The following is a 14,066-nucleotide window of genomic DNA, read 5'->3' on the forward strand; positions in this document are numbered from 1 at the left end:
AAATCTTTATAGCATCCTACACACATTTTAATACAATATAATGCCGTTTTATTGTTACGCAGATAATTATTATTATCTTCGTGTGGTACACTTATGATGAAAAACCGATATTGTTTCGCTACTATCGTCAGTCACGGCCCATCGCCCATAGATAAGTATGATAATATACACAACAGCAATGATTGAAATAACATTCCAGTCATTCGCGCACTTATATATAATATTATTTTAGGTATAATTAGTTACATATAGTATTATAATATTATACTAGCGTGGTGGACATTAGAAACAACCAAATTGTTTCCCGGGATACGTACGGTCAATATTCCAGCGGCATATTATCGTCATCTCGGAAATATATTTATCGTTATTGTTATTTAGTTCCGGTGCGAAAATGGACCAATGCGATAGGTCACTGTTGCCAAAAATACCGGGTATCTATCAGTCGTATTTGGTGAGTTCTTATTCATGCTATCTATACAAGTTTTATTGTCTACGCGGATTTTCTCAGAACGCTACAGAAGTAGTTCCTTAGCGAATCGTATCTATACAAATGCGATTTATAATACGGTGTTAAAAAACAGTATACCTCACTACAGATTTCCTTTAGTGTTTTTAGCGACCGCGTACAGCAGTGATTCTCAAAGTCTGAGCTAAGAAGAATAGCGATGTATATATTTTACAATACATAGATATTGTAAGAATGGACCGGCCTCCTGTAGAATTTATCACACTAGAATGAACGTTTTGATAATTTAATATTATCAGTTGTTTATAAAATATAATTAAAGATAAAACCCCTTGTTAGAGTGAGTGTGCTATAATATAAAAGTAGCCTGTCTCTTCAGCCTATAAATTTGTATATTATCTGTGATTTTGACAGGGACGCCAATAAATATTATTGTGATCTAAAATAAATTGGAAAATCAAAAGGCGACGTCGGCTACCTTTATATGATTAGTCATGTTTAGACTTGGGAAGGGCACCCCGTGGGAAAACGTTAGTTCAAACAAAGCACTGGGTGTCAACAAAAAAAAATCTGGGTACCACTGCCATACAATGTTGACACCTGTCTTTGGGTTAGAATGAAAAAATACGATTTTTCCTCCGTTAAAAAATAAGATCTGTTTGATATAAAGACTTCAAACGCTGACAGTTCTAATTGTATAGAAAATAAATACTGATGAATGTTTCACCCGGACGACGTCGTACAGCAGGTACCAAAGGTGTCGCATTATTTCATTGACATCTTCGAGTAGTCGTGGTTATTCATAATATATTAATCTTCATACAATAAAAACAAATATAATGTATTATATGCTATAGTGTGATTTAATGAAGTCGCGGAGAATAAATTTAAAAAACCCTTATATCTACCACGATATTGCCCGGATAACGATACAGATAGTGCTAACAGTGAAAAGTTTTTATTTTTTTTTTTTATTTTCCGAAGGACTTCGAATTTGTTATTCAATTCTTAACAGTGTCCAAATACGATACATATACGTACACATTTTTTTTCAAGAATGTTTGACACTTTTTTTACAATCGAATTATGATTTGACACATTACTATCATTATTGTCTCGGCTGTGTCATTCAGATCGAGTGAGACAACGCGTATATGTATATTGTATATGTATATATATATATATAAACACGATGAGTATATTATTATTATATGTTTCCCACGTCGAAAACCGTCCATCATCCCGTGCCGACATAATATACTTATAATATAATACATCATTGGTCGGCTGCAACACGTATATTTACAAAATATATAGGTATATAATAGTATGCAATATCGTATTATACGCGGGTATATATATATGGTATACGCGTATACCAGATTAAACATCGAACAAATCAATTTTCCGAACTCACGAGAAAAAATTGTTTAAAAAAAAAAAAAATATGATGAAAATAAAAATATTCTCCGAAATATTTTCCTGCGCCTAAATGCATATAATATGTATATACGTTTGATCCGCTCTCTCGCATATATTATTTGAGTATATACCGACTGTGTGTCCATGTCGTGTATAAATATAGACGTATCCACAGCTGTATATTATAATGTATAACTCTATCTACAATAGTATGCGCGACGGTACATAACGCGAATTTTCACGGCTCCGTTGTTTGCTGTAGTCATTATTTCGGTTCGCTATATAATATAATAATAATAATAATATATCCTACGAAAAACTCTGCGGGCCGCAAAGAGTAACGACCGAAGGTCACAGACCATAACAGTGTAATGCGCCACGTACACGCGTATATATATATATATATATATATAATATAATATAAATATATAATATCATATTTATTGCGTTATAACGAAACGCGAATTCGTCTGTGCACAAAGTCTTTGTCATCGGTTTTGCGTTTCCGCTTCCGGTCCGAAGACTGTATAACAATAATTATTAAAATCAATACATTTCATATGGCATTATATCGGCGTATCTCAGTTTTGGTGTACTCAAATTGATGGGAAAGTCGGCATCGGTGTACCTATATTGTATCTTACTTTGTGAACTAGTTTTATTGAGATTGGCGTACGTGACAGATTGGATATAACACTTGGTATATTTTAAAATATGGTTCAAATTACTATCCAAACTTTCCTGATACATCTAAGTTTTTGTCAAAGTCAGTTGAGTAGCTTTTGAATCTGTAAGATACAAACAAACAAGCATATCGATAATGCATTTTGTTGAACATTTAAATAACAAATAATGCAAATTAAATTATTTTTTGTTTTGTTTAAAAAAAAATCCCATAGTAATGCACACTAATTTGGCTATAATCTATACCTATTTTTTTATTTTTTATTTTATTTCTGTAACTATTAGAAACTATGTAGATATAATGTACCTTATATAAACAAAAATGCATTCGATTTTCGTGAACTTACACGAAAATTGTAAGTGAGGGGCATGTATAGTGCCTAAATAAAGGATTGAAAATAAAGCTTCGATTATCACGGAGTCTAGTTATCGATACATTTAATTTTATTTAATTCGGTGAAGTAGATTCTGAAATTAGTGCGTTCAAACATCGTTCAGTTTTGTAATATTAGCTATACAATACGTACATAGTATATACCTACGATTTGCATATAAATTACGAATTGAGTCCTCCAAAATTGAAATATATATTATCCTTTTCAATTTTTCGATTTTATAAGTTAGGTCTGTTTGTATGAAAAATTTCAAAAGTAGGAAGTAGGTATGGAAATATTTTATTAATTTGATAAATACTGTATTAATATATTATTTAATATAATAAAAAAATTAATGTAATTTCTTAAATTATTGGTAAAGCGACAAACATTTTGTGTATTTAAATTTTGATACGTTTTTGTTTCTACAGTTTTTTCTCTAGTTTTATTTTATTTAGTCATGATATAATTTATATTCGTTAGATTTGGTTAATATCTATAGTTCAGTGTTGACAGTATTATAATTTCTATTTCAACCAGAACTATAGACATTTCCATAATAATTTTCTTCCGGACAGTTTGCGAATAAGTTCTTGTACACACTATAACAGGGGGATAAACGCGTGCAACGTATCTGAAATATACCTATATATTTTAAATTGAAATTCAAAGAAGGGGGGGGAATATTTCAGAAGTTGAGTCCATAATACAATTATTAAACGTTTCGACAATAAAAACATTCCATTTGCATTTTTCTCATTCGAAGTTTTACCAATGTCATTACTACACTATTATTGCGTATTAGGTATAGTTTATATTACATTTATAACTATATGCTCAATAATATTATGACGGCATTCGATGGCGTTGCACAGAAATGAGTAAACGTGTCCAACACGCGAATAGAGATTCTATTTTTTTTACATACATATATAACGTGGTTACTCGTATTTTACATACATTGATCGTGATTTTTTACAGTTTCAGGTGTAGAGCGCTGTGTTATTTATATTTATATGCATGACATTATTATCGCATTAAAAAGTTACAGTAGTTTTCACCTTCCTGTCACACGGATTGTACCTTCTATTTAGATAGGTTATAAAATATAATGTGTAATATAATATGATAGGAACAAATCTTACGAATTCGTTAAATTTTTTTAGTACATTTGGTAATTGCTCACAGATTATTTTAAAATTAAATACTTGTTATATTTCCAATCAATCATTGCGTAAGTCTATAGACTTATGAGTCGTGGTACATACCTATGCAAAAATAAAATTACTGTTGCCGTTTATTAGTTTTATTTTTCCTATAAATTCATTTATAGGAAAATAAGATAAGCAAAAAATCTAGTTGAACAAATTAATAATATTATAACTAACACTAATGCTCACGGTTTCAAACAACATTCGTTTCGTATTTGACGGTTTACACATTTACAAAAGTTATACACGGCCTTTAAATTTTTACAGGAAATCAAAGATAAATATCCAATAGGTAATGATTTAGAATGCATTGACAACGTGAGATTCATCAAGTCGATAGAAAAAAAGAATGAACCACTGTTCTGTGATGACGACGTAGCCATGGTGATGTTGGCCAAAGGCCGCAATGTCATCAAAATGCGTAATTGGTTGGCGTTTGACGATAAACAGGTAAAAAAAAATGTGTATATTTTATAAGTATAAACCAATTAACAAATGGATGTAAAATAATAAATAACAGCTAGTATATTGTGTTAAACACCGAACAAACACACGCTGTGTATAGAATAGGTATTTATATAACATCATAATAATATATTGGCTGGCCAAAAACAGCGTAACGTTACACGATATTGGTACGCATCACGAGAGGGAAGAATAATATAAGAGTTAGGTCAAACCTGTCAACTATATACATAGATAGTATATCACGTTGTAATTTAATATTTCGTTGTTATTTGGTTTATTTATACGCGTTACAAAATGATTCCGATCGCGAGCAGCAGAAGATTGATGGACCAGATAGGTTTAACTGTGTATAAATAAATGTGTATGGAATTATTTCTGAATGCTCTCGAATTTCGATTATTATCGGCTGCCTCGCAGAAATTTTGCGGGTAGCTCTATATAAGTATACGAGGTTAGCGAGGGCAGTGTCTGTGCACGAGAAATGTACTCCGATCAATAATACTTCGGTGTGCGAACGGTTCGTTTTAGTAGTTTTCTTTTTCTTTTTTTTGCTGTTATGCGAAATTCGATTTCATTACAAACAAAGTAAACGTCCGTTCATGTGGGAATTTTGGGTATCGTTTTACTTATTGGTTTCGGTCCGGTTTAAACGACACGACTATACGGTTTGTGTACCGAACTAGAATAGGTACATCAATACAATCAATTCTACACGATTCGAAAATAAATTTATATTTATAAACGAAATAACGTATAATACGGGTTGAACAAATATACAGTATTATGTTGTATATTATAGGTTCTCACTTATTACGCATTTTACAAAAAGTCAGGACGTGGAAGCTCCGGAGGTTTTGATCACATACTAAAACGGCTGAAAATCATTTATTTTTTAGTGGACGAAACGATTCAAGTAAACGAACCAACGAAACCGAACAGCGGCTATCCTCAAGGTTCTTATACAAATAATTATTGTACTTATATTTAGTTGAAAATAAATAACGGATTTTAAATAAAAATATAATTCAAATTTTATCAAACACAATTAACTTAGGGGGAGGGGAAATAGTGATCACTGATCATTGAATAACATTTTAATATTGCACCAACTATAAATAGAGAACATTTAAATAATTAAAAACATTGAATAATTATGATACAACCCATAGCGATCGAAATGAAATGTTGCAGGGTAATAACCTTTCTTATTATAAAACACGTATAACAAGTTTCAAATAAATATGTATTAAATTTGAAAATTACGTTTGTGTTTATTATATTAATTAAATCGGCCATAGGTTGTTTCATAAAAAAACAAAAAATACCGTTACCTGGTTGTGATCAAGAAACTGGACCCTATTATAGGCTACCCGATTTAATCGTCGGCACTACGGTCACATTTTACGGAAAAGAGTTAAAAATCACAGGTGTCGACGCATTTACTAGAGACTTCCTGAGCACGATGGGAGTTCCCGCGATGGCCAACGAACAGTTTCCCGAAGACCCATATTTTGAGTACAGGAAAAAAGTGAAGTACTGTATTATTTTGCAATGCGATCTTTATATTACATTGTTATAATATGTGTGATTATTGCAGTGATCCGAATAATATGATGATAATAATATAATATACAGACCGCGACTATATTGGTCAATAGCGTTCTAATGTCACGTGATTTTTTTGCAGACCGCTCTGGATATAACGTTAAAAAATAAACCGAATTTTAGTCAAAACCAACTTCCCAATGGCTACGACGGTCTGATCTTGCGATTTAGGGGCTATTGGGACAATCGTTACCAAATGGAAGGCGAACTGCATTTCTATGAAGTGCTCTATTACCTCATCGACGACACGATGGAGTTGGTTGAAGAAATCGTTGATGAAACCAAAGTAACAGGAATACGTCACAAAATGATTGTGAGAAGACAACGGTTACCTACAGTAAGTATATTAAACTCTATTATATAATTGTATATGAATATATTATATAGATATATGGGTAGGTATATAAAAAATGTTAGCAGTCGATTCGATCGGGCTCTGAACCCACCGAACCATAAAAGACAAAACGGATAAATATTTTACAAGTTTTTACTTTTATCGAATTTTAATAGTTTGATTATTTTATAGCGGTTAGCATATGTGTTTCGAGACACATCGTCGTGTGATACACAATAATATGGTATTAAATACTATTGTTCAGACGTGTTTGTTTCATTTCCAGGAAGGCCCGTGGTGTCCACGACCTGGCCACAATGTCAAACAAGACATACTGAACGTTATGTCGATAAACAAAAATTCGTTTTACTATACTATGGACTCTCAGCTTGGAGATGAGCAAAAAATAACGTATTATCATTGTGAAGATTTGTTCATCGGAAAAGTTCTAAACGTGTATGGTCGCTCTGTCGTATTGTTTTCATGTGATCAATTTACCAAAAACTTTTATAAAAATGTATACAATTTAGGTGAGTGTACTTAACAGAATACAATCGAGAAAATAATAACAATAAAATTCTACCGATTATCGATTAAATTAATATAATTTGTTTTCGCCGTCGCATCGCTATAAAAACAAATAGTATTGGATTCTTATTTGAATTTTTACATTTGGCACCGACTGTACAACACAGCGTTTACCTACTTTCCCCCTTAAAACAATACTTTCAACATTTTAATGATAACGGAAACGTATATAATGGCTACGTATTAATAGGTATCCTCGTTACCATTATTGTGATGTTTCTATAATATATATTATACATAGAGAATTGTAAAAAGTCATTTTGACTTTAAAATAGACTTTTAAATTATTGCATTAGGTACAATAATATCGTAACTGCGTGTATAAAACGCATTTAAGTAAATATAATTTAAAAATGTTGAGAAAACATTTACGCTTTTTCAATAAATATAGTAAAAACGATATAATTTTTATTACTTTTGTGTATACTTATCCACTTATAGTTAATGTATGTATTTAGAATAAACGTTAACATTTATGCCTAACTATGATAAATTACATTTTAGAAACCTTCAATCCAATAGAAGCTCCTAAAACAATGAAGGAAATTGAAGAAGAAATGTTAAATCAAAAACGAGTAGAAATAATTTTGAAAAACCATGATGAAGTATTAAGAAAGCGTTTGCTTAAATATGGAGGTACAGGAATGATATTTGGATTTCTCATTAAAATGATAACCGATGATCCAATTAATCGAGGAAGAAATTTCATGTTGAAGTACTATTTGGATGATACAGAATTCGCTATATACGAATATAGAGAAACAAATTCAGGTAAGTTTTAGCTTTGAAGTATTTTATAAAATGTTCCCCAAACAATACATTTTCTATACATTGCATAATTTTCAAAATAATTTTTAATTTGATCCTCTTTGAGTAATTAATGTAGTTCGATTTTTTGATTTGATTTTAGTTTTTTTTTTAAATATTTTTGCTTGGTCAAAAGCTTAAATGTTGAAATAAAAGCTTTCCTCACAGATTGTTCATTTATTAATTAAAAATTATCATATATAATACACAATATATAATATGATATAATATCTTATACAATAATTTTTTTTATAAGCCGATTAAGTTAGAATTTTTTGCAAATATTGTCAATATTATTAAATCATATTTTTAATTTTTTTTTTATAGTTAAAAATGTATACAGTATTTAATATTTTTTTATCTATATGATTTTAAAATTCAATAAAAGGTTCATCAATTTAGTATTAATAAAAATTTAAATAAAAAAATTATTTTAATTCTATAAATATATTTTATAAGCGTTTGAAGTTGAAATTTTGACTCTGAGCTATTTATAGATGCTAAAAAATTGAATTTTTTTTCACATAAAAAATATTGTTATGCTATAAAGCTTGAAAATTAAATACATACAATATGGTCCTCATTAAACGGTTTAAACATTAAAATTATTATTATTATTTAAAATTATATTTTTTACTTTTTTTGTTTGTAACTGAAACAAAAAAACCTAAAAAAAATTATAAACACAATGTTTTTGTATAGACATTTTAAGTTAAAATTTGAATACAATTGTATTCAAATTATCAAATTATATACTTAAACAAAGAACAATCATTTTAGTTATTTTATTGTAATTCAAAAATATTTACCATGAAGAAATATAAAATAAAATAACATAATAATATATTATAGTATATACCTTTTTTGCTAATTGTCATTTTTCTTGTACAATATTGTGAGAATCATAGGATTCAAATAACTTACATATATATTAAAGTGATATACTCATAATAGAAGTACACGCAACAATTAAAACTGTACTTAAAGCGACTTCCGTGGAACGGTTGTACTATACCTATACTTCCCTCTTTTCTATTATTATTTTATACTGATACGATTTTTCCAAGGAATGCGTGGCGGAATGTTTCGTTCAAAACGTGGGTTCAGTAAAGACCAAAACCAGGCAGATTTATTCATTTTTCATCAGTTAGCGGTAGGAATTAACATTTCTATTGACGAATTCAAGTTTAATATTACAGATATCGACGATAAGACATTGCAGTTCATGATCGATAATCCAAATGAGGTAATTTTGAAAAAAATTCAAGCGAACTTTAATATAAAAATAATTCTTTCAGTTCTCACACAGTAATTTGGCAATAGCCAGAAGCAAAACGCGTGAACTGATAAACAATCGATTCCAGAGTTTGGACGAATTTCGAACGAAATATTTTCAAGATCGAGAACTGGTGGACAGAGATGAATTCAGAGAAGTATTGTCCTTTGAAGGAGAACTGAATCCTCATATTGCAGTAGTACTTGCATTAAAGCATAAACGACCAGATCCGTATGAACCTTTTACTGAAGATGTGCTTAGAAGCTCAGTGCAAGACGCAATGAGAAAAGGCGGTTTTATACACTTTGACGGTTTGAAGAATAATTTCAGATCCAGAAAATCGAGATCCGATAAAGTAGGATACATTGCATGCACTGAAGTAATTAAGGCGATGAAAAGCAATAAAGTCCCGTTGACCGAGGAAATAACTAGTATTCTCGTTAATAAGTAAGCATCGAAGTATATAATATGTACGCACTTAAAAATTCGTTCATTTTCATCTAAAAATGTAAATCTATAATCTCATATTTTGTCGTCTGTCCAAGTATATTGTGATAAAGTCATAAGAGCAATTAACACTGATTGCTAAAATATTATTCAATTTGTTTATTTCCAATCGTATAATATGAATCGTTATCAAACCTATTAAATTAAAAATTGACAATACACTCCATCAATATTATCATCAAATAATTTTTAAGCTCATTGATAATGATTTTAAATTGTCATTTTTGGGTATAAACAATATAAACAATATATTTATAGTCAATATGACATAATATATTTAATCGAGTCGCTTCCAGCTTTTTTCTCATTCACAATTACCATATTTATATATTATTTTCGTTAATTTTTTTCAAATTAATTTTCGCTGCATCCACATTTTTGCCGTAATTTTCATATTCGTTGGTAAAAAAAAAATGTATGAATAAATTATCGAACGACAGATTGTTCCATTAATGCGTGAAATGACAGTTGACGGCGTTCAATTTTTATTCATAAATATAAAAACTAATTTTTTTCCCCATAATTAAAACGTTATTTACAAGTATGATTGACGATGCGTATAAAACTAATATCGTACAAATTAATTATATTTTAGCTGTTTCACAATCAGTCGTATTATGTCTATAATATTTAATTTGTTGTTGTTTAATGTAATAATCAATATTTCAAATTCGTCACGCGTACTGTTACTGTATATCATTATTCTAATAGTGTAGAATGTAGATCGATATGATTCGGGTGATAAATTATAATACATTGTAATAGATTTTTCTGTTTTCGTTGCTTGTAATTGAAATCGAATCCATAGTTAGGTACCTATGCGGAACGCATTACCAGATCAAATTCTGATCAATAGAAAATCTATTTGCGATATACGCATAGAATTATTATGTTATATTCGTGTCCATAAACTTTGGCGCGTAAAGTATATTATATTATACTTTTGCAGATTCACGGATACCGAAAACGGTTGCATTGTAAACTTTGAAGACATGGTGGAATTCATAGACTACGTGAAAAATCCGGTGGAACCTCCGTCTAGATTAGCCAGGGTAAGTGCACGAATATATATAAATATTACGGGACCCCGTGATGAGGGTTATGATGATTGTACGAGACACCTTGCTAAAGCAGATTTAGGGTGTAGCCACCCCGAACCAACCACTGAAGCTTTTAAAATAGTCTATAGAACACATTAATTATATCGATTTGGTTAAATTAGTACCCATCAGACTAAATATGCAAGTAAAAAATTATACGTAAAAATTACACGGAGGTAGTTGACAATGAAAGGGTAAGTCATAAGTCACACATATATAAAAGTTCACAGATAAATCCTATAAGAACATCAACATCAGTAATAAATTATTGTGCAGACTTATCACCCCAGCAATTAATAACCTGACTGTGTCCGCCACTGACTAAACCGCATAGTCACAATAATACACGAATGGTTTTGCGGTCGTATATCAGTGATGACGATTATGTGTTACAGGAACTTTTGTTCGTAAAACCCAAAAAGGTTTTGGTTCGAGTGAACGAGTTCATAGATGGCCTGCGGTCGGAGACGCAGTAAATAGTACGCATGACGGAAAATGATATCTCAATCAAACTACTATCACATTTTTAAATCCGCAAGTTTAATTAAAATTAAGTGTTTTAGAAAAAAAACTCTGTTTCTGCTCTGTATTATTTTATCACATGACCAGTAAGTCACTATCGAATGTAATAATAAAAATAATATCAATATCGTCGGGTCTGGCCAAGTACGACGTAGTTATTACGATTGAAGAATGCCAATTTGACACACATCACGAAGACGACTACTATTCGGAACACGTCGCCTGACGTTATATTGATAATATAATATATAATAAATATTAATATTAATTATTATTGTGAGCTCGCACACCAGTGGTTAGCGTGCGTGCGTGTGCGCTTCATTAGCCATTCAGGAAGCGATGACCAACATTTTAATTCGACTGGCGCGAGTTTTTTAGCGGACAAACGCGTATCGTGTGTTGTCGTTGTTGTATTTATATATATATATATATTATTATTATATTTAATATATTTTTTACTTGTACGGTGTACGCATTTTACTAGTCTGACCGGCCTTGGCGGCGGTCTGCACAGCGAGTGGGTCCTATATTACGAACGAAGAACGGTGCCGTCGCCACTGCCGTTTCGAGCAAACCGCATTATTTTATAGTTTCCCGACACAGAGGTGCCCGCAAGGTCATGTCAAACTACCAGACTGGTGTGATAAGTAAAACTGGTTTTGGTTTGAAATACACACGTATAATATTATAATACATACATATTATGCGTGTATGTATATATTTATATATTATATACCAATGCGCGTTTGGAGCTGTTTAGGTACGTGTATATGTATATAATATGAAATGTATATACATCATACGATATCTGACTACACTCGGGCATGGGAAAACGGAAGCGAAAGGGAAATCCGGAACTCTACGTGCACATCATTGGGGCACAACCCACGTTAATATAATTATTAATACCTACTTATATGTATCATAACAGAAATGTATACATATTATCGTACAACCTTGCCCCAAAACAATCGCTTCGCACGATAATAATGTTATGGAAACGCTTCATTTTCAGGGTGCAGGATAGGTACCAATTTTTCGCAAAACTCCTTCTTTGGCCTGTCGAAATATAAAATTAAAGCGCCGAAATGTGTTTTTAATATACCTAATAATAACGTAGTATTTATTATTTTGTATTTTTCTTTATTTTACCGAAGTGGAGAAATACATAAAATAAGGGAATAAAGAGAATACATGATTACCATTTACTTACACAAATAAATCACTATAGTGATAGTTTGATCGTTGGGTAGGAGGGGCTACCAAGTTTACGTTTAAAATAACAAGCACATAGCCCTATAGTTGGTTATGGTAAACAGTGTATCTATGCATTTTCTCGCGACTAATTTTGAAATTATCCTAACTGCGGACAGATTTTTTTTATTTATTTTTTTCAGGATTTACTTAATCTCCTTACAATAACCTAACCAATAGGATTTGTTTTATTCTTTTGTCGTGTATCTAAAATATTTATTTTTACAGCTAATTTACTATTGCTGTAGTTACTTGTAATCATATTGTTATGAAAATAGGTACACTATTATCCATCGCTATATCGGTTTTCACTTTTATACATTTACAACAATATTACAACTATATCAGTAATCGATATGTAATTAGTTTATAAAATATAATTAATAAGACATACAGTGACTACTTCGATTTATCTTTAAGGGCTAGTTCTTACAATTTTTTCTTTCGATTAAAACATCTATCTAAAGTGATTTTACTGTATAGCGTGTGAGAGTCTGATACAACACAATTGTTCTATAATATAAAATGTCGATTTACAATATTACACTAAAACACTGACCTCTTCACACACAAACCGTTTCGCGCTACCGTGAAACGTATATAAATCTCGTTGTAATATTATATAGTTGACCGCCATATCGTTAGCCGCCCGAGGAGTGAGAAAACCTTCGTTCCAAATATTTTGTCATACGGCCAGTGGCAACGATTGCAAAGCGGTAGTATCGTAAATCCCGAAGGTTTATTCCACCCGTTTACGAATACACGTACACGCCCCCGTGTACCTATACGGTAAAATATTTGTACATTAATATATTATTATAGATTGATTACGCGTTTTACGAACCGTTTATAATTCAGCGGATAGGTATACTGCGGCGGATGCTGTTGTAGGCACTGCGAACTGTTACATATTGTAAATTATCGATTTGTTGAAACCGTGCAGTGTGTAGAATGTATAGACACGTACGAGATAATACCATGACTAGAACATTGTTTTGAACACCTAGTATATCTATTTTAGTGTATTATTCGATTTTTTAAATTTTATCATGTGGGTGAACACGGCTCGTACGTACGACAATAAATTATAATAGGTACGTGTGTATAAAGTACTTACCTTATTTCAACAAGGCTGAACATTATAAATATATATAGGTAAATTATATTTTTTAGAATCAACATTAATACGAGTTAAAGAGTTAATTTTATTTTCAATTTTTAACTCAACTAATTCATTTTGTTAATTTAACGACTTACTTAATTTATGTAAAATCACTGAATACAAAATTTATTTTCATTTATTTTGTGTTTAATTTTCAATCGATTTTGTTTTCATGTCAAAACACATTTTGTATGTTGGTTCGGTGTGAATTGTTTTTTTGTTAATGACGAACAACTTCTACGGAGTACTAGTAGATTAGGTAGTACTACTAATAATACCCTAT

At 30.8% G+C, this 14,066-nt stretch overlaps 1 protein-coding gene across 1 annotated transcript; it reads left to right on the forward strand.

The window, feature by feature from the left end:
- The first annotated feature begins 394 nt into the window (after positions 1 to 394).
- On the forward strand, positions 395 to 11,444 carry LOC113555751 (EF-hand domain-containing family member C2-like). Its single transcript, XM_026960274.1, has 11 exons — positions 395 to 454; positions 4,428 to 4,610; positions 5,428 to 5,581; positions 5,927 to 6,156; positions 6,316 to 6,570; positions 6,854 to 7,097; positions 7,660 to 7,926; positions 9,030 to 9,208; positions 9,261 to 9,685; positions 10,695 to 10,797; positions 11,241 to 11,444. The coding sequence occupies exons 1-11, from the start codon at positions 395 to 397 to the stop codon at positions 11,319 to 11,321; spliced, it is 2,181 nt and encodes a 726-aa protein (XP_026816075.1). The 3' UTR covers positions 11,322 to 11,444.
- Positions 11,445 to 14,066: the final 2,622 nt, after the last annotated feature.

This window comes from Rhopalosiphum maidis, chromosome 3 (assembly GCF_003676215.2).
Source record: "Rhopalosiphum maidis isolate BTI-1 chromosome 3, ASM367621v3, whole genome shotgun sequence".
Lineage (NCBI taxonomy): Eukaryota > Metazoa > Arthropoda > Insecta > Hemiptera > Aphididae > Rhopalosiphum > Rhopalosiphum maidis.

What these genes read in the sequence shown, in the direction of transcription:
- LOC113555751 (XM_026960274.1), top strand. Translation starts at nt 395, where the DNA reads ATGGACCAATGCGATAGGTCACTGTTGCCAAAAATACCGGGTATCTAT. An exon ending in TGATCGATAATCCAAATGAG is followed by an intron (nt 9,209 to 9,260) that starts GTAATTTTGAAA and finishes TAATTCTTTCAG; the next exon opens with TTCTCACACAGTAATTTGGC. An exon ending in CTCCGTCTAGATTAGCCAGG is followed by an intron (nt 10,798 to 11,240) that starts GTAAGTGCACGA and finishes TATGTGTTACAG; the next exon opens with GAACTTTTGTTCGTAAAACC.